This window comes from Stegostoma tigrinum, chromosome 40, assembly GCF_030684315.1.
Source record: "Stegostoma tigrinum isolate sSteTig4 chromosome 40, sSteTig4.hap1, whole genome shotgun sequence".
Lineage (NCBI taxonomy): Eukaryota > Metazoa > Chordata > Chondrichthyes > Orectolobiformes > Stegostomatidae > Stegostoma > Stegostoma tigrinum.
The window spans coordinates 8,015,627-8,040,751 of record NC_081393.1 but is presented as its reverse complement, the minus strand read 5'-3'; the positions used below and the strand labels follow the sequence as shown (position 1 = coordinate 8,040,751).

The 25,125-nt window shown below is 49.8% G+C and overlaps 1 protein-coding gene across 1 annotated transcript in view; it reads left to right on the top strand.

The window, feature by feature from the left end:
* Positions 1-24,921, top strand: part of LOC125447925 (E3 ubiquitin-protein ligase MARCHF5-like) — a 28,470-nt gene extending 3,549 nt beyond the window's left edge. The window contains exons 2-6 of the mRNA XM_048522723.2: positions 14,127-14,329; positions 15,471-15,601; positions 19,398-19,581; positions 20,664-20,830; positions 22,629-24,921. Coding sequence (XP_048378680.1) covers positions 14,127-14,329; positions 15,471-15,601; positions 19,398-19,581; positions 20,664-20,830; positions 22,629-22,787 — 844 coding nt within the window. The 3' untranslated portion in view covers positions 22,788-24,921. The remainder of the gene's footprint in view (positions 1-14,126; positions 14,330-15,470; positions 15,602-19,397; positions 19,582-20,663; positions 20,831-22,628) is intronic.
* The last annotated feature ends 204 nt before the right edge of the window (positions 24,922-25,125 follow it).

Genomic DNA, 25,125 nt, shown 5'->3' with positions numbered 1-25,125 from the left:
CACTGCCTGCTGCACCTGCATGCCTGCTTTCATTGACTGATGTACAAGAACATCCAGATCTCGTTGTACTTCCCCTTTACCTAACTTGACTCCGTTTAGATAGTAATCTGCCTAGCGAGTTTTGAAAAGATTTGTAGCTCAGGTTGAGGTCCTGGATGAGAGTTTGCTCGCTGAGCAGGAAGGTTAGGTTTCAGACGTTTCGTCACTTTTTTTAAATTTGACAAAAATATACTTTATTCATAAGATGTACAAAAAAAAACCATATTTATACACCTACCCAGTCATGCAAGCCGCTCCAGGTTACCCAGAGGGTACATACGTCAACTAAAGGAAAAAAAACAAACAAAGAAGAAAAAAAACAAAGCAAAGAAAATACCCCGGCAGTTGTCACCCCGCACAGTCCCTGTTGGCCCCCTGACCAGTTGGGGAAGGTGCCATCTGGGCCCAGGTACCAGATAGGGCCCTTTTTTCTATTCTGGACGAGGGGTTTCATACCGTGGTCTTTCCCCACCGCACCTTGGCGGCAGCTGCCCCAAGCTTTAGCGCGTCCCTCAGCACGTAGTCCTGGACCTTGGAGTGCGCCGGTCTGCAATATTCGGTCGGGGTCAGTTCTTTCAGCTGGCAGACCAGCAAGTTGCGGGCAGACCAAAGACCGTCTTTCACTGCATTGATGGTCCTCCAGGCGCAGTTGATGTTGGTCTCGGTGTGCGTCCCCGGAAAAAGCCCGTAGAGCACGGAGTCCCGCGTCACGGAGCTGCTCGGGACGAACCTCGACAAATACCACTGCATCCCCCTTCAGACCTCCTGCGCATAGGCACACTCCAGAAGGAGGTGATCGACAGTCTCGTCCCCCCGCGCAGCCACCTTGAGGGCAGCGTGTGGTGACGCAGAGATTTGGGGCATGCATAAAGGATCTCACTGGCAGAGCCCCTCTCACCGCCAGCCAAGCAATGTCCTTGTGCTTGTTTGAAAGTTCTGGCGATGAGGCATTCTGCCAAACGACTTTGGCAGTCTGCGTGGGGAACCACACGACGGGATCCCCCCGCTCCTTTCCCCGAAGGATCTCGAGGATACTACGTGCTGTCCACTGCCTGATGGCCTTGTGGTCAAAGGTGTTTCCTTTCAAAAATTTCTCCACGAAGGACAGGTGATACGGAACGGTCCAACTACTCGGAGCATTCCGCGGCAACGAGGCCAGGCCCATCCTTCGCAACACCGGGGACAGGTAGAACCTCAGTAAGAAGTGACACTTGGTGTTTGCGTACTGAGGATCTACGCACAGCTTGATGCAGCCGCACACAAAGGTAGCCATCAGGGCGAGGGTGGCGTTCGGTATGCCCTTTCCCCCATTTTCCAGGTCTTTGTACATGGTGTCCCTGCGGACCTGGTCCATCCTCGACCCCCAAATGAAGTGGAAGATGGCTCGGGTGACTGCAGCGGCGCAGGTCCAGGGAATAGGCCAGGCCTGCGCCACATACAACAGTACTGAAAGCCCCTCGCACCTGACAACCAGGTTCTTACCCGCAATGGAGAGGGACCGGAGCGTCCACTTCCCCAGCTTCTGCTTCAGTTTGGTGATACGCTCCTCCCAATTCTTAGTGCATGCCCCAGCTTCACAAAACCAAACACCCAGCACCTTCAGGTAGTCTGTCCTGACGGTGAAGGGGATGAAGGAGTGGTCGCCCTAGTTCCCGACGAACATGACCTCGCTCTTACCCCTATTGACTTTGGCACCCGAGGCCAGTTCAAACTGGCCGCAGATGTCCAATAGTTTACTCACCGACCGATGATCGGTGCAGAAGATGGCGACATCGTCCATGTACAGGGAGGTCTTGACCTGAAGGCCTCCGCTGCCTGGGATAGTCACGCCCTTCAGGCTCACGTCCTTCCTGATGGATGCAGCAAAGGGCTCCACACAGCACATGAACAAGGCAGGAGAGAGCGAGCAGCCCTGCCTGACTCCAGATCTAACAGGAAAACTGTCCGATTCCCACCCGTTGATCGAGACTGCGCTAACGATGTTGGCGTAGAGCAGCCGGGTCCAATTGCGGATGTCCTCCCCGCATCCCAATTTGGAGAGGACGTCCCTCATGTAAGCATGAGAGACACTGTCGAAGGCCTTCTCCTGGTCCAGGCTGACGAGGCAGGTGCCCACCCGCCTGTCCTGTACGTAGGCGATCGTATCCCTGATGAGCGCGAGGCTCTCAGCGATCTTTCTGCCCGGCACAGCACAGGTTTGGTCAGGGTGAATCACCGACTCCAGTACAGACCTGACCCGGTTGGCTATGACCTTGGCCAGGATTTTGTAGTCCACGTTCAATAGTGAAATGGGACGCCAATTCTTAATTTCTTCCCTCTCCCCCTTCCTCTTTTCAATGAGGGTGATGATGCCCTTCCTCATGGACTTGCACATTTCCCCTGCCCGAAGCGCACTATCGTACACCTCCAGCAGGTCCTGACCGACCAGGTCCCACAGAGCGGAATACAGCTCGACCGGTAAGCCGTCGCTCCCGGGAGTCCTATTCCTCTCCAAGGACTTGAGGGCTCTGGTCAGCTCGTCCAGGGATATCGGCCGGTCCAGCCACTCCCTCGTGCCGTCGTCTAAGACCTCCGTGATAGACGACAGGAACGACTCGGAGGCAGTGCTGTTCGTGGGCTTCTATGCCAGACTGTACGACGCGAAGGATCTGCTGATCCTCAAAATGTCGGGCCGAGATGACGTCACCGAGCTGTCGTCCTCCTTCAGTCGGCGAAGCACAGAGCTCTCTTTGTGCACCTTCTGAAAGAAGAAACGCGAGCACATCTTGTCCCGCTCCACGGAGCGGACTCTGGACCGGAAGATTATCTGGAGGCCTCCGCGGCGAAGAGTGATGCTGGCTGGCCCCTAACCTCGCGGAGGTCCTCCGTGACATCGACCCACATCAACTGCAGAAGGAGCAGGTTCTGCACTCTTTTCTGGGGTCGCGACAGCTTTCCCCGCCTCTCTCTTGCCTTCTGAACACCCTTGAGGACAAAGAACCTCTTGATGTTCTCCTTCACCGTCTCCCACCAGTCGCCTGGAGACTCAAAGAGGGGTTTCACGGTTCTCCAACCGGCATACTCCCTATTAAGCTCCTCGACGTTCTCTGGGGTCAACAGAGTCGTGTTGTGCTTCCACGTCCCCTTGCCGGCCGACAGGTCGTCCCGTAAGTGACAGTCGGCCAGCAGGAGGCAGTGGTCAGAGAAGAACACCATTTCGACGCCGGTGGACCTGACCGAGGACGCCCGTGACGCAAACAGGAAGTCTATCCTTGAGCGAATAGACCCGTCTGGCCGCGACCAGGTGTACCTCTGCTGCGCTCCGTCTGCAGGGGTGCTGAAGACGTCGAGCAGCTTGGCGTCCTTCACCGTGTTCATCAGGAATCTGGACGTGACGTCCAGTTGACTTCCCCCACCTGCTGTCCCCACGCCGGATCTTCCATCTGCATCGATGATGCAGTTGAAGTCTCTGCCTAGGATGACCAGCCTGGACGTACCAGCAGGGGTGGAAGCCGCTGCAGGACGGCCAACCGCTCACTCCGCACCGCTGGGGCGTACACGTTGATCAGCCTCAGGGGAGCATTCCTGTAGGTGATGTCAGCCACTAGGAGGCGCCCCCCACCACCTCCTGAACTTGAGAGATGGTGAAGTTGTGCCCCCGCAGCAGAATAGCCAGGCCCGAGGAGCGACAGTCGTTACCCCCCGACCAGATCGAAGGCCCACAGGTCCAGGCGCCGGACCATTTCCCGTACCTGCCGAGGTGCGGTATCCCGCACTCCTGCAGAAACAGGAGGTCTGCCTTGACGGTGGTCAGGTAGGCCAACGTGGATACACATCTTGCGGTTGACTTGACGCTGCGCACATTAATGCTCGCAACTCGTCGCCCCATTGTGGATAGTGACCGCAGTACCCTCCCCAAGTCCAGGATCCAGCCCCTCCATCTGTCCCTGCATGCCCATTGCCCAGGCTAACTGCTGGACGCTCTCTGGGCTCAGGAAACCGTCCGTGCTGCCTTCCGGGTGGCATCCCCCCGTCGGGGGTGCGGAGGCAGGAGGGTCCGGCTCTGGGTCAGGCTGGGGACGCGCTGTTTCCTCCTTCCCGCCTGGAAGTTCCGGGGGGCCCTCCAATGCCCCCGCAGCACTTGACTGGGTGTCGGAGGGATCCTCAGGACGCCTCCCGTCACCTGGAAGCATGGTGCTGCTTTCCTTCTCCCTCGAGATCTTTAACTTCTGCTTCAGGCGGGCCCTCTCTGAATCCCCCTCATCAGAGGAGCTCTTCTAGCCCCCCTGTAGCTGCCTCTTCCCGCCTGATGGTTGCGGTTCCTGGGCCCGTCGACGCACCTTCCTCCTCGCTTTCCGGACCGTCGTCCACTCCCCTGGGTCGCCAGTCGCTGCCGCCATCGACTCCAGGTTGTCGGGGGGGAGCGGAGCGGAGCCTGCAGGGGCGCTTTGCTGGCCTCGGGCCCATCCTGCAGGGCTGGGCCCTCTTGTATGACCTGGCCCTCCTGCACATTATTAGGGTCCTTGCTGGGCCCTGGTGCCTTCCTCTCCTCCGGGGGGGGTTGCCCCTGCCGGCGACCTGGGCATAGGTGGTCGCCCGCTGCGGGCATGCCCTATAGAGGTGGCCCGCTTCCCCGCAAAGGTTGCAGCTTTTCTCTTGTGGGCAATCCTTTGCAAGGTGTCCCTCCTCCCTGTAGATGGTGGCTTTGCAGTCGGCCGCCATGTGACCTGACCTACCACAGGCATGGCAGACTTTAGGTTGCCTTGCATAGGTCAGGTAGCCCTTGCTCCCGCCGATCGCGAAGCTGGACGGTGGGTGTACGACGTTCCCGTCCGCGCCCATCCTCAGCATCACCTTGACCTGCCTCTTACTGGTCCAGATGCCAAACGGGCCCATGATGTCAGTTAGGTCCCCTTCCACCTTCACATACCTTCCAAGGAAGGTCAGGACATCAACTGCTGGCACATGCGGGTTGTACATGTGTACAGCCACCATACGGCTCCTCTGCACTGGCATCACAAACAGCGGGACAGCGATCAATACAGAGAGGGGGCCCTCACCTCCTTTCTCCTTAAACCTCCAGGAAGCGCTCGCAAAGCTTGGCGCTCCTGAAGGTCACATCGTAAAAACCTCCTCCGGGGAAATCCTGCAGGCAGTAAATGTCCGCAGCAGCGAACCCACAACAGTCCAACAGGACCCTCTTCACGAAGAAGGTGCGGTCCACAGGTGCACCTTCATCCACCTTCTTTACGGAAACACGGATGGTGTTCCGGACCCCCTGACCTGGGGCACGAGCACTTGCCGCAGCCATCGTTGCAGGTTGGCTGCTCCCCTGAACCAGCGTTAGGCCGAAGCCAGCATTAAGATCCACTGGTTGCAAGGGTGCACAGCCAACCCGACGTCCTCCTCTCGGTCCACAAGAGAGTGGGTCTTTATTGTGTTCGAGATGTAAGCTAGTTCACTGAGCTTGCCGGTTTGTTCCCAGATGTTTTGTCACCATTCTAGGTAACATCATCAGTGAGCCTCCGACGAAGCGCTGGTGTTATGTCCCACTTTCTATTTATCTGGTTAGGTTTCCTTGGGTTGGTGATGTCATTTCCTGCATTGGTGATGTCATTTCCTGTTCTTTTTCTCAGGGGATGGTAGATTGGCTCCAAATCAATGTGTTTGTTGATGGAATTCCGGTTGGAATGCCATGCTTCTAGGAATTCTCGTGCGTGTCTCTGTTTGGCTTGTCCTAGGATGGATGTGTTGTCCCAATCAAAGTGGTGTCCTTCCTTATCTGTGTGTAAGGATACGAGTGATAGTGGGTCATGTCGTTTTGTGGCTAGTTGATGTTCATGTATCCTGGTGGCTAGCTTTCTGCCAGTTTGTCCAATGTAGTGTTTACATTATCACTCGTATCCTTACATACAGATGAGGAAGGACACCACCTTGATAGGGACAACACATCCATCCTAGGACAAGCCAAACAGAGACATGCACGAGAATTCCTAGAAGCATGGCATTCCAACCGGGACTCCATCAACAAACACATTGATTTGGAGCCAATCTACCATCCCCTGAGAAAAAGAACAGGAAATGACATCACCAATGCAGGAAATGACATCACCAACCCAAGGAACCCTAACCAGTAAATAGAAAGTGGGACATAACACCAGCGCTTTGTCGGAGCTCACTGTTGATGTTACCTGGAAATTGACAAAACATCTGGGAACAAATCGCCAAGCTCAGTGAACCAGCTTACATCTGGAACAGAATAAAGACCCGCTCTCTTGTGGACCGAGAGGAGGAGAGCGCTGTGTCGGAGGTGAATGGAGGACGTCGGGTTGGCTGTGCACCCTTGCAACCAGTGGATCTTAATGCTGGCTTCGGCCTAACGCTGGTTCAGGGGAGCAGCCAACCTGCAACGATGGCTGCGGCAAGTGCTCGTGCCCCAGGTCAGGGGGTCCGGAACACCATCCGTGTTTCTGTAAAGAAGGCGGATGAAGGTGCACCTGTGGACCGCACCTTCTTCGTGTCGAGGGTCCTGTTGGACTGTTGTGGGTTCACTGCTGCGGACATTTACTGACTGCAGGATTTCCCTGGAGGAGGTTTTTACGATGTGACCTTCAGGAGTGCCAAGCTTTGCGAGCGCTTCCTGGAGGTTTTCAAGGAGAAAGGAGGTGAGGGCCCCCTCTCTGTATTGACCGCTGTCCCGCTGTTTGTGATGCCAGCGCAGAGGAGCCATATGGTGACTGTACACATGTACAACCCGCATGTGCCAGCAGTTGATGTCCTGACCTTCCTCGGAAGGTACGTGAAGGTGGAAGGGGACCTAACTGACATCGTGGACCCCTTTGGCATCTGGACGAGTAAGAGGCAGGTCAAGGTGACGCTGAGGATGGGCGCGGACGGGAAGGTCGTACACCCACCGTCCAGCTTCGCGATCGGTGGGAGCAAGGGCTACCTGACCTATGCAGGGCAACCTAAAGTCTGCCATGCCTGTGGGAGGTCAGGTCACGTGGCGGCCGACTGCAAAGCCACCATCTGCAGGAACTGCAGGGAGGAGGGACACCTTGCAAAGGATTGCCCACGAGAGAGAAGCTGCAACCTTTGCGGGGAAGTGGGCCACCTGTATAGGGCATGTCCGCGGCGGGGGACCACCTACGCCCAGGTCGCCGGCAGGGGCAATGCGGGGCCAGCCCCCCCCCCCCCCCCCCCTGGAGGAGAGGAAGGCACCAGGGCCCAGCAAGGACGCCACTAATGTGCAGGAGGGCCCGGCCCCGCAGGATGGGCCCGAGGCCAGCAAAGCACCCCTGCAGGCTCCGATCCCCCCCCGACAACCCGGATTCAATGGAGGCGGCGACAGGCAACCCAGGGGAGTGGACAACAGTCCAGAAAGCGAGGAGGAAGGTGCATCGACGGGCCCAGGAACCACAACCATCAGGCGGGAAGAGGCAGCTACAGGGGGGCTATAAGAGCTCCTCTGACGAGGGGGATTCGGAGAGGGCCCACCCGAAGCAGAAGTTAAAGATCTCGAGGGGGAAGGAAAACAGCACCCCGCTTCCAGTTGACGGGAGGCGTCCTGAGGCTCCCTCCGACACCCAGTCAAGTGCCGTGGGGGCACTGGAGGGCCCCCCGGAACTTCCAGGCGGGAAGGAGGAAACAGCGCGTCCCCAGCCTGACCCAGAGCCGGACCCTCCTGCCTCCGCACCCCTGACGGGGGGATGCCACCCGGAAGGCAGCACGGACGGTTTCCTGAGCCCAGAGAGCGTCCAGCAGTTAGCCCAAGCAATGGGCATGCAGGGACAGATGGAGGGGCTGGACCTTGGACTTGGGGAGGGTACTGCGGTCACTGTCCACAATGGGGCGACGAGTTGCGAGCATTAATGTGCGCAGCGTCGAGTCAACTGCAAGATGTGTATCCACGTTGGCCTACCTGACCACCATCAAGGCAGACCTCCTGTTTCTGCAGGAGTGCGGGATACCGCACCTCAGCAGGTACGGGAAATGGTCCGGCGCCTGGACCTGTGGGCCTTCGATCTGGTCGGGGGGTAACGACTGTCGCTCCTCGGGCCTGGCTATTCTGCTGCGGAGGCGCAACTTCACCATCTCTCAAGTTCAGGAGGTGGTGGGGTGCGCCTCCTAGTGGCTGACATCACCTACAGGAACGCTCCCCTGAGGCTGATCAACGTGTACGCCCCAGTGGTACAGAATGAGCGGTTGGCCGTCCTGCAGCGGCTTCCACCCCTGCTGGCTACGTCCAGGCCAGTCATCCTAGGCGGAGAAGGAAGATCCGGCGTGGGGACAGCGTGTCGGGGGAGTCAACTGGACGTCACGTCCAGATTCCTGATGGGCACGGTGAAGGACGCCAAGCTGCTCGACGTCTTCAGCACCCCTGCAGACGGAGCGCAGCAGAGGTACACCTAGTCGCAGCCAGACGGGTCTATCCGCTCAAGGATAGGCTTCCTGTTTGTGTCACGGACGTTCTCGGTCAGGTCCACCAGCGTCGAGCCGGTGTTCTTCTCTGACCACTGCCTCCTGCTGGCCGACTGTCACTTACAGGACGACCAGCCAGCCGGCAAGGGGACCTGGAAGCTCAACACAACTCTGTTGACGCCAGAGAACGTCGAGGAGCTTAAGAGGGAGTCCGCCGGTTGGAGAACCGTGAAACCCCTCTTTGAGTCTCCAGGCGACTGGTGGGAGACGGTGAAGGAGAACATCAAGAGGTTCTTTGTCCTCAAGGGTGTTCAGAAGGCAAGAGAGAGGCGGGGAAAGCTGTCGCGACTCCAGAAAAGGGTGCAGAACCTGCTTCTTCTGCAGTTGATGGGGGGTCGATGTCACGGAGGACCTCCGCGAGGTGAGGGGCCAGCAAGCCTCGCTCTTCGCCGCGGAGGCCTCCAGGATAATCTTCCGGTCCAGGTTCCGCTCCGTGGAGCAGGACGAGACGTGCTCGCGTATCTCCTTTCAGAAGGTGCACAAAGAGAGCTCTGTGCTTCGCCGACTGAAGGAGGACGACGGCTCGGTGATGTCGTCTCGGCCCGACATTTTGAGGATCAGCAGATCCTTCTATGCTGGACTGTACGACACGAAGTCCACGGACAGCACGGCCTCCGAGTCGGTCCTGTCGTCTATCACGGAGGTCTTAGACGACGGCACGAGGGAGTGGCTGGACCAGCCGATATCCCTGGACGAGCTGACCAGAGCCCTCAAGTCCTTGGAGAGGAATAGGACGCCCGGAAGCGACGGCTTACCTGTCGAGCTGTATTCCGCTCTGTGGGGCCTGGTCGGTCAGGACCTGTTGGAGGTGTACGATAGTGCGCTTCGGGCAGGGGAAATGTGCAAGTCCATGAGGAAGGGCATCATCACCCTCATTTACAAGAGGAAGGGGGAGAGGGAAGAAATTAAGAATTGGCGTCCCATTTCACTTTTGAACGTGGGCTACAAAATCCTGGCCAAGGTCATAGCCAACCGGGTCAGGTCTGTCCTGGAGTCAGTGATTCACCCTGACCAAACATGTGCTGTGCCGGGCAGAAAGATCGCTGAGAGCCTCGCGCTCATCAGGGATACGATCGCCTACGTACAGGACAGGCGGGTGGACACCTGCCTCGTCAGCCTGGACCAGGAGAAGGCCTTCGACAGGGTCTCTCATGCTTACATGAGGGACGTCCTCTCCAAATTGGGGCTCGGGGAGGGCATCCGCAATTGGACCCGGCTGCTCTACACCGACATCGTTAGCGCAGTCTCGATCAACGGGTGGGAATCAGACAGTTTTCCTGTTAGATCTGGAGTCAGGCAGGGCTGCCCGCTCTCCTGCCTTGTTCGTGTGCTGTGTGGAGCCCTTCGCCGCCTCCATCAGGAAGGACGTGAGCCTGAAGGGCGTGACTATCCCAGGCAGCAGAGGCCTTCAGGTCAAGACCTCCCTGTACATGGACAATGTCGCCGTCTTCTGCACCGATCGTCGGTCGGTGAGTAGACTATTGGACATCTGCGGCCAGTTTGAACTGGCCTCGGGTGCCAAAGTCAATAGGGGTAAGAGCGAGGTCCTGTTCTTCGGGAACTGGGGCGACCGCTCCTTCATCCCCTTCACCGTCAGGACAGACTACCTGAAGGTGCTGGGTGTTTTGTTTGGAGCTGGGGTGTGCACTAAGAATTGGGAGGAGCGTATCACCAAATTGAAGCAGAAGCTGAGCAGGTGGACGCTCCGGTCCCTCTCCATTGCGGGTAAGAACCTGGTTGTCAGGTGCGAGGGGCTTTCAGTACTGTTGTATGTGGCGCAGGCCTGGCCTATTCCCTGGGCCTGCGCCGCTGCAGTCACCCGGGCCATCTTCCACTTCATTTGGGGGTCGAGGATGGACTGGGTCCGCAGGGACACCATGTACAAAGACCTGGAAAATAGGGGAATGGGCATACCGAACGTCACCCTCGCCCTGACGGCTACCTTTGTGTGCGGCTGCATCAAGCTGTGCGTAGATCCTCAGTACGCAAACACCAAGTGTCACTACTTACTGAGGTTCTACCTGTCCCCGGTGTTGCGAAGGTTGGGCCTGGCCTCGTTGCCGCGGAATGCTCCGAGTAGTTGGACCGTTCCGTATCACCTGTCCTTTTTGGAGAAATTTTTGAAAGGAAACATCTTTGACCACAAGGCCATCAGGCAGTGGTCAGCACGTAGTATCCTCGAGACCCTTCGTGAAAAGGAGAGGGTGGATCCCGTCGTGTGGTTCCCCACGCAGACTGCCAAAGTCGTTTGGCAGAATGCCTCATCGCCCGAACTTTCAAACAAGCACAAGGACATTGCCTGGCTGGCGGTGAGAGGGGCTCTGCCAGTGAGATCCTTTATGCATGCCCGGAATCTCTGCACCACCGCACGCTGCCCTCGAGGTGGCTGCGGGGGGTGACGAGACTGTCGATCACCTCCTTCTGGAGTGTGCCTATGCGCAGGAGGTCTGGAGGGGGAATGCAGTGGTATTTGTCAAGGTTCGTCCCGAGCAGCTCCGTGACGCGGGACTCCGTGCTCTATGGGCTGTTTCCGGGGACGCACACCGAGACCAACATCAACTGCGCCTGGAGGACCATCAATGCAGTGAAAGACGGTCTTTGGTCTGCCCGCAACTTGCTGGTCTGCCAGCTGAAAGTACTGACCCCGACCGAGTGTTGCAGACTGGCCCACTCCAAGGTTCAGGACTACGTGCTGAGGGACGGGCTAAAGCTTGGGGCAGCCGCCAAGGCACGGTGGGGAAAGACCACGGTATGAAACCCCTCGTCCAGAATAGAAAAAAGAACCCTATCTGGTACCTGGGCCCAGCTGGCGCCTTCCCCAACTGGTCTGGGGGCGAATGGGGACTGTGCGGAGTGACGACTGCCGGGGTATTTTCTTTGCTTTGTTTTTTTTTCCTTCTTTGTTTTTTTTTCCTTTAGTTGGTGTATGTACCCCCTGGGTAACCCGGAGCGGCTTGCATGACTGGGTAGGTGTGTAAATATGTTTTATTTTTTGTACAGCTTATGAATAAAGTATATTTTTTCAAATTAAAAAAAAGTGACAAACCGTCTGAAAACTAACCTTCCAGCTCAGCGAGCAAACTCTCATCCAGAGTAATCTGCCTTCCTATTCCTGCCACCGAAGTGGATAACCACACATTTATCCACATTAAACTGCATCTGCCATGCATCCGTCCACTCACCTAGCCTGTCCAAGTCACCCTGTATTTATTTGTGGACTAGAAATCCTCTTTGGCCTTGTCTGATGCTTCTAGTGTTGGGATGTGCACACCGACCACTGATCTGGCTTGGGATGAGCTGTCAAGGGTTACAGAGCTTTTGCTTAAGCCAAATTGGGGCTCACTGAGATGGTCAACTCATTTAAGATAACAAGGTGTAGAGCTGGATGAATGCAGCAGGCCAAGCAGCATCAGAGGAGCAGGAAGACTGACATTTCGGGCCTCAACCCTTCTTCAGAAATGGGGGAGTGGAAGGGGGTTCTGAAAGAAATGGGGAGAGAGGGGGAGGTGAATAGAAGATGGATAGAGGAGAAATAGGTGGAGAGGAGACAGACAAGTCAAAGAGGCAGGGTTGGTTTGGCATCTTTAGGCTTTCCTTTCCAGAAGAGGTGTGTCCACCACTTTGTTCTTCAACTAGTGTTCTCCTGCCTGCCTTATGTTATTCAGGACATCAATTTTGATGTTATCGCGCTGGAACTCCAGGTTTGTCAGTGTGACAGGAATTTGAGTGTATGTTCCAGGTTCTAACCTTCATTTTGAGACATTGAAGTGCCTATGGGTGGGTTCCTTTAATGTGGGTGGCTGATGCACACTAATAACATGACAGTACTGGTGCAACGCCTCTGTTCACTGCCCAAGGTATGGAGAAGATTGATGACCAGGCTCTGTCACATGGACAGGGACTGATCTGCTTGTCTTGTTGGCCCGCCATCCCCTTCCAAATCATAACAGCCTGGAATGCTGCTTGTTGAAGCATTGGTGTCAGAATGGAGATAGTGCTTTTCAACATTGCACCCTTGTGCAATTAGCAAAGACTCACTGTTGCCATAGCAGGCTGAATTGTTCACAAGTGGTTGATCAGATACTTATAAACAAGTCATGTTAATGTTGCAGTAATACTTCTTTTTCAGTCCAGGATTTCAAGTTGCTCTTTCACCAAAGAGAAAAACATAAACTTCTCACTCTGGAAGAACAAACGTGTCCCTATGTAAAAACAGGCCTAGTATTTTATGGACAAATGCTGTCAATTCTCTCGCTTAGTGACTTGTTAGCATGTTGTCAGAGATTGCTTCATCGCAGCTTTAAACCCCAAGGCCCAGCTGATCCCATCAGCTGGGAATTGGTGCAGAGTGAGGCAAATGACTATAAACCAGTCTGCACCCTGCCTTCTCTCTCTCTCTCTTTCCCTCTCCACCGCTTTGAACATTGTGCCAATCTCTCCAGGCTTCATATTTTTGCCCCTCTCTGTTCCTCCTGATTCGCAGACCTTGATTCCCACCAACCCTCCCTGCCCTGTCATCTGATGTTCAGCCCCATGTCTCCTACAACTTCATGCTCTTAACTCCTACTCCCTCTGACTCTCATGCACTCATTGCCCACCGTGCCCCCCCCCCCCCCAAGTCATTGCCCCATCACCTGGCCCTGATGCCACTACTTCTTTCAGATTACCAGCACCATCATTTAGCCTCCATCCAGGTTACCCCCTATCATCTCCTTGTCCTCTCTTCCTCTGACCTTGTCCCCTCTTCTGTAACCACCTCTGGCTACGCTTAGATTCCCTCCATTCCTGCCTGTCACTCAGATACCTTTGCTGTCTGTTACTGTGGGCGTATCTCTCAACCCTCTCCTGCATGTCTGTGGTGTCAGCCCATGTGGGAGTTTCCAGGAGCAAAAGGTTAATCTCTTGAGCGGTAAACATTTAAGTCCCAGAGCATACCGGGAAGCCACGGTGACTCTGGTTAGCACTGCTGCCTCACGGTGCCAGGGACCTGGGTTCAATTCCACCCTCGGGCAACTGCCTGCGCGCAGTTTGCACATTCACCCTGTGTCTGTGTGGGTTTCTTCTGGGTGCGCTGGTTTCCTCCTGCAGTCCAAACCTGTGCCGGTTATGATGGACTGGCCATGCCCATCATGTCCAGGAATATGTAGGCTCGGTTAGCTAGCCATGGGAAATGCAGGGTTTTAGAGTAGGGGAGTGGATCTGGGTGGGATGCTGTTAGGAGGGCCATTGTGAACTATGGGCCGAATGAACTGCTTCCACATTGTAGGGATTCCGTGAAGCATCAAAGAGTGCCGTCTCATTAGAGAGAGACAACTGGTGTAGAGTTTAGCCTGAGAGTCAACATGCGTGAGTGATGAGTTTAAGAAAGTGGGCCTTTGTGTTAATCTTGAGCCTGTGAAGGTGGAAGTTACTGGTGAAACGTTCAGGGGTGGTGGGGTTGCACTTGTTTTAAAATGTAACATACACGAGCATGCCCACCTACAGTTGACAATCCTACCCTTTTTGTCTTCAAAATGTTTTTCTTTTTGCTTATGCCTAAGTTTAAGAAATGATGATAAATGGAGCTGCTGACAGAGATACACTGTTTCCTTATGTTTGACAGCTGTGTCCTTGATTACTTTTGGCAGGAACTGCTGGGTATGCTTTGCCACTGACCTTGATGATCGGTCTGCAGAATGGGTAAGCCCATGTCGGTGTAAAGGATCCACAAAATGGATACACCAGGCATGCCTACAACGATGGCTGGATGAGAAGCAGAAGGGGAACAGCACAGGTCGAGTGGCATGTCCACAGTGCAACACTGAATATTTGATAGTCTTCCCAAAGTTAGGTGCGTACTGGACTTTGATCTCCTCCGCGCTCTCTAGATCTTCAGCTCCCCTATGAAAAATGGAAAATTTACAAAAAAATTCACCCCAACCACGACGTACTAATCTGTTGGTTTTCAGCTCTCCGATCTAAATTATGTACATTCATCTACTTCATAAGAATCCATTCTTCCCAGCTGAACCCAAGATTTGGCATCTGCTGTATACCATGGCTTAAATTCAATCTCCCCAAAAAAAGGCCCTTTCAAATAAACTTTAATCAGCTCCTTCGTATTTTTCATTAAGGGACCCACTGTTTGGTTTATTTTTTATATTTTATATATATATATGTTATAGTGTTACATTGCTATTAGCACCAACTTGTCAGAGCAAGAGTTGAAGCACTATGCTGTACACAACTCGCAAGATCATAGCTGGATCTCCATCTGGATCATTGTAATTGAGCCTACTGCTCTGATCTTGACTTGGAATGTACTATAATAATTCAAGACCTGTAACTTGTGTTCATGAATGGTTGATTGATATACCGGTGCACTGCTGAATTTGTTGATCATGACAGGGAACAATGTGAAATGGAGGAACTGTCTCACTGTTTTCGTGATCAATCTTGATTTCAGCTGTTCAGTCGAAAGAATTGTCCAAAGACCATGACCAGCGAGCCCAAGAAGGAGATGTTAATAGGGGTGAACTTAATTAAAAAGCTGAGTCTTAACATTAGAATGGGAGCTGAAGAAGTCGTTTCAGAACTGTTTGAAGTGTGGGAATGAATGAGTCTGAGTTAGGGACTCTGTAGCTTTGAATCCTGCTTTAACAGTGTGAAGTGCAAAGGAGAAAGGTACCTGTAGGCTCGCAGAATGAGACTGGACAGATACCAGAAAATACTAGAAAACAAACACTGACTGCAGTCATATGTAATAAACTGGAGGTGAATAGAAGAAGACCTAAAATGAAAGTTACCCATTACTGTCCGAGTGCCAGAAGATATTTAAGTCTCGATAGAAAGTTGTCAAAACAAGATTCTACACAATCAGCTTTGCTTTCAACGCAATATAGGAAAAGAACCCAGACTATGCTGTAGTTTTACAGGCGTTGCCTTTGTACATAACTCTTCTTCATGGTGTTCTTTGTAATTTTGTTCTTCAGGTCCAGTTGTTTACTCCTTGCATCAAGTTGACCGCATTCTGTCAAAAGCCAGCCCTTTTGCAGCAGCCAGCATTGTGGTGGGGACCGTGTATTGGTCTGCAGTGACGTATGGAGCAGTGACAGTAATGCAGGTTAGCATTCCCATATCAAGCGCAATGTTCCTGGAGCCACCAAATTGTTAGCTTACTGGCCACTTCCTATCAATAATTAGGTCAGATCTGACTTGGTCAAGGCACCCCTTGTGTGAACAAGGACGTCTGTGTTGCAATGGGGACTATAAGTTATGTCTGTGACCCTAAGCTGTGGGGTAAAAACGCACTCGGTGATCATTACTATTGGGTAGTTCTGTCACTTTGAGGTAAGTATCATTCGTAGCTTGCATGTCTTGTAATTGCATATCAATTTAATGCTCTACTTGCATTTTGAAAACTATGTGAAAGCTTCACAGGCGTGCTCTGATTTTTGTCTCATGGCATAGTTGCAAACAAAAAAGTTGCGTATCACCATCCTGCCTACATAGGTTGGTTGCACTCCTGAAGCAGCCAAACAGTTACTTCCATTTCACCCATGACATTGACTTCCTCAGAGCAAAATGCAGCTGGATTAATGTTCGAGTTGCTTAAGTTCTTGCAAGATACATTCGTGTTCACCTCTAGAAACGTGAAGAGTAATCATGTTTTTGGATGTACATGTCAAAATGCAGAGAACTTGTTAATGAAGTCAGTCAGGTCCGCAGGGACCTTTGTTTGACCCTAATCCTGACTAATGGGAGAAAATTCTACTACTATTTGTGAGTGCAGCAAAACTTGGACAATGTCAACCCATTAGGAAGGCCTTGCAGCAAAGAAAATGGCAGTAAATTGTCAGTTTGCTTCCTGTAACTGACAGGATAGTTAGTCATGAGAAGAAGGGACAGTATGAAGTGAGCTGGGCCACGCCTGTGCTGTTTGTGGCCTGGAGCAGTAAGTGTTCACACTAGGTGACTAAGTAGGAAAATTCCCTTCACCAACACTGCCATTCCCTGCAAGGTTGAGAAAAATGAGTTATGGATTATCACATTATTACACTGGATTAAACAGAACAAAATACTTGAGAGGTGTGCAGGGCATCAGCCTCCACTGGCTTTGGCTGTTGGCTTCATTAGGCGAATGTCCCTTTACTCTCTGCAAGAACACAATAAGTATGTATACGGCAATCATATGGCCTTCAAGAAGCCTCTTCAGCTTTCCCACTCACTCCCCAAACCCTTTGATTCCCTGATAAATCAAAAATATATTCATGCACCCTAAATGTTTTTAACAATGGAGCTTCCACACCCTTTGCAATGAGGAGCTACAAAAGTTCAGAACTCATTCAGTGAAGTAATTTCTCCTCATCTCAGACCTGTGATTGGACCCTTGTGCAGAGGCTGATCACAAAATCTAGAATACTAGGACAATCTCCATGTCTATCCCATCAAGCCCCTTGAGAATTGTCTGTTTCAGTTAGATCATCTCTCATTACTGTCAGCAACCGAAAAAATAAGCTCAATTTATTGAACCTCACATCATAGGACAGCCATCTGAAATTAGAGATTGACCTTGTGAATGAGTTCTTTTTTGGTGTGCTCCTTTTTTAAATATAAAGACCAAAGCTTAGTGCAGCATTCTAAATGTGGTCTTCCTAAAGTTTTGCACTGTTGAAACAAGACTTGTTTATTTTTGTGCTGCTATCCTGTTTCCATAAAGGCTATTTATTTAACGTTGTTCATGTACGTTATGATCATTGAGCAAAAGACGTTATTGGGAAGGAAAGCCAAAAGCACTGCTATGGTTGCTGTTGAAAGTTAGAGGGAGGAAGGGAGGCAGAAGAGCCTAGAAAAGGAATTCCTAGTTATGAGCAATGTTCCATCAAAGCTGCATGACTAGGCCTCTGCTCACACGGTCAGCGCACATGCCTTGGCATGTGGACATATTGACTTCCAGTTCCAAAAGCTGCTGCCATGCATCGACTGCTTAGGTCTGCTCAGGGGCATGGGAAATTAGAGGGAGCACGTAACCGAGATTGTGGATTGTTGATGGGATAGCTGCCAGTGGTGGAGTGAAGGTAAATGGTTATGCTGATGAGAGCAGCTATGAGTAGGGCTTGAGGAAGCACAAGTAAAAGGAAGCTCTAAGGCCATTAAAGAGTGAAATGAAAAGAGAAATGAAATAAATTTGGGGTATTAAAAGTTTGTAAACATAGTTGAGGAATGTTTATGTTGTTGTATTTATTCAATAGATACCTACCTGCTATTGTCAGTTATCACAAATGGTTCAGATTGGTTTATTTTAACAAATATAAGAATACTTGCATGCACTAAGGTATTGCAAATAAATTGAGCTTGCTTACAGCAGAAACAGAGAACATGCAGCCTATTGTCTCCAGGCTGGACAGAACAGTGTAACTAGTCCCTCAGCCCTGCATTTTCTCCATAGTCCTTCATTTTTTATTTTTTTCCAAATAATCATCCTCTTTTTATTTGGGGCAGTTCCCTGGATTAAGAATCGGATCCTTTGACTCCAGTTTGATAGACTTTGCAACAACTGGCAAATAGGGTTAAGGAGGCTCCAAAGAGATTCTACAAATACATTGAAGGACAAGAGGATAAGGGAGAGAATAGGGTTCTTTTTAAAGATCAGCAAGGCTGTCTTTGTGGGGAACTGCAGGAGAACGGGGAGACAACAAACCAATATTTTGTATCCGAATTTAACTGTTGTTGTCATGTTACCATTTCTTCTTTTCAATTTTGTACCCATTGGTGTCCAACGGTTCTCGAACATTTTGCTTGTGCTGGTTTCTTAATAGTTTCTCAGCTCATGCCCCTTTTAGTTTCAAGGTTGTCCATTAAGTTTGCTGTCAAACCTTTCCACGGTAAAGCTGAGGCAGTTCTTGTTAATCGATCCATTTAACTAAAGTCCATGATCCTCAGGCCATTTTGGAAATCTTTCCTATATCTTTTCTGATACCTTCACATCCTTCCTACAAATTGTGGTGTCTAGAACTGTACAGTACATTTTACAGTTGAGACTAAGCGTTTTTTGAAAGATTCACCATCGCTTAGTTGACCATAGACTGTCTGCTTCTATTTAGAAAATCAAGGATCACAATTGCTTTTTCTACCGCAGTATTGAAGTGCCTTGCAACCTTATCACTAGGTCCTTATGTGCATCACCCCCACCTCAGGATTTGTCTGCCCTTCAAATAATGTAGCTCTTAAAACTGAGCTGAACTCTCACACATAAGAAAAAGAAGATTTTTTATCTATTTAGCAAAGTTTTCTATTGTTAGGAAATAAATGTAAAAGTAGGTAATTGTTTTTGAGATATTTCCTCTTAATATCAGAAGTTAAGCTGTGGCAGATGAAGAACAGAAATAAACAGCTGATATAGGGGACATTTTTTGCTCAACACTGTGGGGTCAAAAGCAGTTGAGTTGAAACCTTTGCACTGATTTAAGAGAGATGGTGCACGGAGCATTGAAGGGTTTGAGGGAAGGATGAAGGAAGATAGTCAAACAGCCTCATTCACCCATTCTGATATTTGTGGTCATCAATGGAGAGAACGCTGACAAGGGCATTACTAGAGAGCATTAAGTAAAATTTGACACCAAGAAAGCCAACAAAGAATTCAGAAGAGACGTTGTCTTTTCACAGAATGTGGAACTCTTTGCAACACAAAATATTTGAAGTAAATGGTTTAGATTTCTTGCAGGGGATGTTAAGTGAACATTTAAGGGAGAAGGGAATAGATGGTGAATCTCAATGAGGAAAGTTGGGTGGAGGCTTGAGTGAAGTGCCTGGGCCGACTTTCTGGTTTCTTTGCCAAATATCCTATGTAATCTGATACAAACAAATTGGGTTTTGGAGAACATTGTTCGGTAACGTGATCTGTGTTGACCTTTCTGCAGGTTGTCGGACACAAGAAAGGTTTGGACCTAATGGAGCGGGCAGACCCACTGTTCCTGCTGATGGGCCTGCCCACCATTCCTGTGATGCTTATTCTGGCCAAGATGATCCGGTGGGAGGACTTTGTGCTTCGCATGTGGCGAAAATACTCCAGCAAGCTGCAAGTTCTCAGTAACATTTTCCCAGGTGAGACTGCAGGCTCGTCCTATGAATCACTGTTCACTGTGAATTGTCACCATAGACAGGAATCCAAGAGATTTGAGATGGTTGTATCATTTGCTCGTTTCTCATGGATGGAAAATGCTTATTGGTAACCAGATGTTTTTGCATTAATAAAATCTGTTTTGGCTGATGCATGTCAGATGTGACATCATACCAAAACTAAATTCTTTTGTTCATTTTCATATCTCTGCGTAGCCTTCCAACTCCCAATCCGTGTACCTCCTCCAACTCTGCAACCCTCCAAGATGCCTGCAGTGATCTAATCCTGGCCACCTGATCCCTAATTTTAATCGATTGATGGTAGTGCCGACTGCTGACTTGGTTCTCAGCTCTGACATTATCTTTATGCCTTGCTAACCTTTCCTTCCTCTTTTGGGAACGTTCTTAAAATTGACCTCTTTATTCCAGATGCTTTATGATCTCCTTAAGTGGCCTTGTACAAATTGGCAAACACACTGTTCCTGTAAAGAGCCTTGGCATGTTTCAGACAACTATGTCTATCTTGTGTCATTGTCTTTTTTTTTACTCTCCCAGTATTTCCATTAGTCTCATCCACTCTTCAATCTTGCAGTCTCTTGTTCTCATTGTATTTCTGTCACCATCTCTCCCGTTTCTACATGGCATTTGAGGTTTTCTAACCACATTATGTATCCAGCTTTTGTATCCATCTTCTCTCTTGTTTGAGCGCTACAACTGAAAATGATGAATTGGTAACGGCTGGAGAGGACCTAATAGATAAAACGAAGAACTGTAGATGCTAGAGATTTGAAACAAAAACAGAAATTGCTGGAGGAACTCAGCAGCTCTGACAGCACCTGTAAGGAGAAAACATCTGGAATAAGCATCACTGAACTTGAAACGTTAATATAGTTTTCTCTCCACAGATGCTGCCAGGACCCGATTGGTATTATTTTTAGTTGTTTCAGGCTGTATCGGGAAATGAACAATGAAGTCATCCCTGTGCTAGCAGTTTGACTGGGTGTGCATGCAGCACCTTCATTTTGTTTATTTTATTCAGGTTGTGTTGATGTTTCAACATTGTGCAGGTTTAGGATGCCCCATTCCTCGTGTACCAGCTGAGACGAGCTATCAGAGTGACCACATGTCCGTCTCCCGCATCTTGTGTGGTGCCCTTGTGTTCCCCACAATCTCCAGCATGGTCGGCAAGCTCCTGTTCAGTGGTGTGCACTCCAATCTCCAGCGAACTATCTTGGTGAGTACCTATATCCACGTGCTTGAATGTCCCCCTCTTGCTGTCCCGAATGCACTAGACTTGTGCTGGGACTCAATTTCACTTGCAGCATTGGTCTTTGTTTGTTCAGGATCATGCACTGCTTTGGCTCGTCATCTTGAATGAGGCTGACTTTAAGGCTTTGCATTTCCTCAATGCAAACAGAACTCATCTTGGTATGTCTTTATTATAGATGTGCATCATTCGAGCCCAGCTTGAGTACGTTGTCTAAGCTGATGCTGAATGTTAAGCATGTTGTGGCTTGTCCTGTCCTTCAGACTCGATATTCCATTCCATTGATCTTGTGATGTTGTTGGAAGGGGTATACCTGGTTCCCTCACTTCCCATTCTTTCCACATCGGACACCGTCAAAATTAGACGAGCTGTTCATTCACCTTTTGGCTTCTCTGTTCACTAACAAAATAATTCAATACCTGTCACTGTGGAAAGTTCACCAAAAGAGCCAATACAAGCTTGCACAACCTGTCCTGTCAAGCTCTTTACAATCTTCAGATATTTCAATGATATCACCTCAAGTCGAGAGAATATAGTTTGATACTGTTCAGATCTTATAAGCCAGCCATAGAAACAGACCCTTCGGTTCGACTCGTTCATGCTGACCCAGTTTCTCAAACTAAACCAGTCCCATTTACCTGCATTTGGTCCATATCCTTCTAAACCTTCCTTATTCATGTACCTGTCCAAATGTCTTTTAAGTTTTGTGACTGTACCTGCCTCTACCATTTCCTCTGGCAGTTCATTCCGTATATGAACCAGCCTTTTTGGGTAAAGGTTGCCCCTTTTTAAATCCTTCTCCTCTCAGTTAAAAACTATGCCCTCCAACTACTCTGCATTGGTTGCAATCCTCTTGGACAACTGTGTAAGTCATTGGATATATTGTCAGCAAAGTCTTTGGATAATTGCAGTTAGATTTCAATGCTTTTACAGTGTGATCCCATTGCAATCATCTCCTGTCTTGGGGCAAGATCAGAGGTTTCTGATCAAGGGGCATATGGTGCGTTCAGAGCAAATGCTTGGGGGAAAGCAAGTCAGGAAAATCAAGATTTTTGAAAGTCTTACACTGATAGAGGAAGTGTCCAGTCTGAACCACTGTAAATTCAACCGAGGTTAATTTGAGAATAATCCAAAGTGAATTCTGTTAGGCCGACCAACAGCTCTCAACAAGGCTCTGTATCCTTGTGCCAATGGTTTTGTTATATTTGTTAAGAAATAAACCAATGTTGCATGGGCTTAAGCTGTCTTATCGATGACGGATGGTTTCAACCAAAGAATTTTGAATTGGGGAGAAGCGAATTCTCAAGTGGTTTTGATGAACTTTGCGAAGGGGCTGGTAAACTGCTTTCACTGAGGAGCAGCTTGGTAATTGGGAGGCTATCAATAGAACAGTGGAGGAGGAGGTTGGCTGAAAATTGTCAGGACTTGAAATGATGAGTCAGTGAAAGCAACAGCATGCTGAATCCAGATATTACAGTGCTATGGAAAGTTGTTCAACAAAAAGGGTAAAACAGTGGGGAAAGCCAGTATAATGGGATGTGGACAGATCATTTAGAGAATACAAAGGCTGTCTCCTGTCTTGTGAAATTTGAGTTGCTGGTGTATACATGAATGGCATTGTAAAGCAAGAAGAGTTGGGCTGAAAATGACTAGATGCAGCGTTACGGATCCATGGCACTTTGCAGTTATCTTGCTGTGCATTAAGAGTCACTTTCTGTGTGTATGTCTCTCCCTCTCCCTCTCTCTCCCAACCCTCCTTGTTTAGGGCGGGATTGCCTTCATTGCCATCAAAGGGGCCTTGAAGGTTTACTTCAGACAACAGCAATATTTGATCCAAGCAAACCGCCGGATTCTCAACTACCCTGAGCAAGAAGATGACCAGGAAGAACTCCAGGCAGGCTACGAGGACTCTGGAAGTGACTAAAGTGGTGATTTGCTGAGAATGGAGCAGGTGTGAGCTGTGAGAGACTCTTTTCACTTCAGCCCCTAACGGAATTGGCACTCTGGGACGTCACTGTGCTTCTGGGTAGCTGACCTCAAATCCAGCCCCAGTTGTTCTGGTCCCACTGATTTCTTTTTAGACATGGACTGAATATCTCTGCTCGTTTTTTAATTGGCATTACATTGTTTAATCTCCTTTACTATTTTTTTCCACATTTCAAACTTCTCAGCACTTTCCTGCGAGCGGCCAGGGTCTCGAGCAGTGCCTTGCTTGAGACTTGCTATGGACGTGCACCATGGCCGGGCGCGATTTCTCTGACTGTAGGGTGCAGAGTTCTAATTGTGCCCCCTCGGTGCCTGTCTGAAAGCTGGGAGAACTTGTATGTTGAACAGCATTCTCATGGCATTTGCTCGAGAGGAGAAAGCACTCAATCTCAGGAAACACGTGGCTGTGCAGATTATAAAAGAGATGGGCACAGAGTATCAGAAACATGGGTGGGATCTGAAGTGATCTCTGTGGACCTTGTAAGCAAATTCGATTCTTGGCAACTCTTAGTGCAGACTTTTAAAATTCTTTTGCCAGGTGCTGTGATATTTCAGGTCACAAGGAAGAAGGAAATGTAGTGACAAGTTAAGCTTGGCATTCAATGGAGTTTCACAAGCTTCTGCCCCACAGAGGGAATTTTAATGCTCTTGCATGTGGCTGAAACAAGCATATCAAAATAAGTGACTTAATTTTATAAATGTATATTTAAATGTTGGATAGTTTAGTGTGTGTTTTTTTTTCTAAACCCACAGGAAATATTTATTTTTAATAGAATTTTCTGTTTTCCCTGCTGTGGCAGCCTGAATAAGTAGCCTGTTTATGCAAAGCTACTTCTAATAACAAAGATTGAATAAAATTAGGCTTCTCAGTAAGTTGAATTTAATAAAAAATGCCAGCTCTGATTTGTTGCTTCCTTTGGCATTAATAATGTACTGGAATGAGTCTTGTTATCAGGGTCTCTTTCTGTGTCTGTGTGTCTCTCTCTCTCTCTCTGCTTAATTTCTGTGCATGTGGATTGGCTATTTCAGCACCCTGAGTTGAAGAATGAAGCAAGAGCAATAGGGTAACTGGTCTGCAGAATCACAAAGCAGTATAGATTCTTTGCCTTCTCCACTACAGTGTCTGTTCAGGTAGTTTGCCAATGCTTGGAAGGTGTGCCCCAGTTACTCTGGGGAAGCACATGGAGAAAACGATGCAGAGGTAAGAGATGCGCACTTTGAATTTGGCCGAGCCATCTGAGTTCCTCCCAGTTCTGGCCCCTTTGATAGCACTGATTTTTCATTGCGCCGTCATTGATGACTGGGCTTTTAGCTGCCCAGGATCCAAACTGTGGAATTCACCTCCAGAGCTTCACTGCATTTCCCCTGCTGCACTTCAACCTCACTCTTGTCCTTCAAGAAGCTTGCTAAATCTTGTACCAAGCTTATGCTCATCTACGTTAATTTTTTCTTTTGTCACTCTATGTCAAACTTTGTTGCGTGTAGCAGTATTGTATGTTTAGCCATGTTAGAGGTGGTATTGCAACCAAGTTGTTGCTGACATGTCAGTGAAACATACCTTCCTTGTAGCTTTGACTTTTTCATCCTGAACTCCAGAACATGAAGTCAGCAGGGCTATCCTGTGACTGGATTGTTCCACTGTCCTCTGGATTAGGTGCAAGAGTGAGCCACTGGTTTATGAATATTGATTTCCAAAAGCTTCTCATGCTGAAATCTACCATGACTTTATTTGAAGTTAGCTCCCACTGTTTCCTATTGCATCCTGCAAATTGCCTGTGGAAAGAACTGCCCAAATTCCTGTAGGACTTTCAGTCTAATGTTACTGTTTTAAAAAACAGTCCAAATGTCAATTAAGCACTAAAGTCTTGATGAAAAAAGTGAGCACCAGGGGTATTGATCAATAAAAAACACTTGATCTTCAATATGTCCTTTGGCAATGTCCAGTCCCTGTACACCTGCATTCCGCATGGAGATGGCCTCAAGGCCCTCCGCTTCTTCCTGTCCCGCAGGCCCGACCAGGCCCCCTCCACCGACACTCTCATCCGCCTAGCGGAACTCGTCCTCACACTCAACAACTTCTCTTTTGACTCCTCCCACTTCCTACAGACTAAGGGGGTGGCCATGGGCACCCGCATGGGCCCCAGCTATGCCTGCCTCTTTGTAGGTTACGTGGAACAGTCCATCTTCCGCACCTACACAGGCCCCAAACCCCACCTCTTCCTCCGGTACATTGATGACTGTATCGGCGCCGCCTCTTGCTCCCCAGAGGAGCTCGA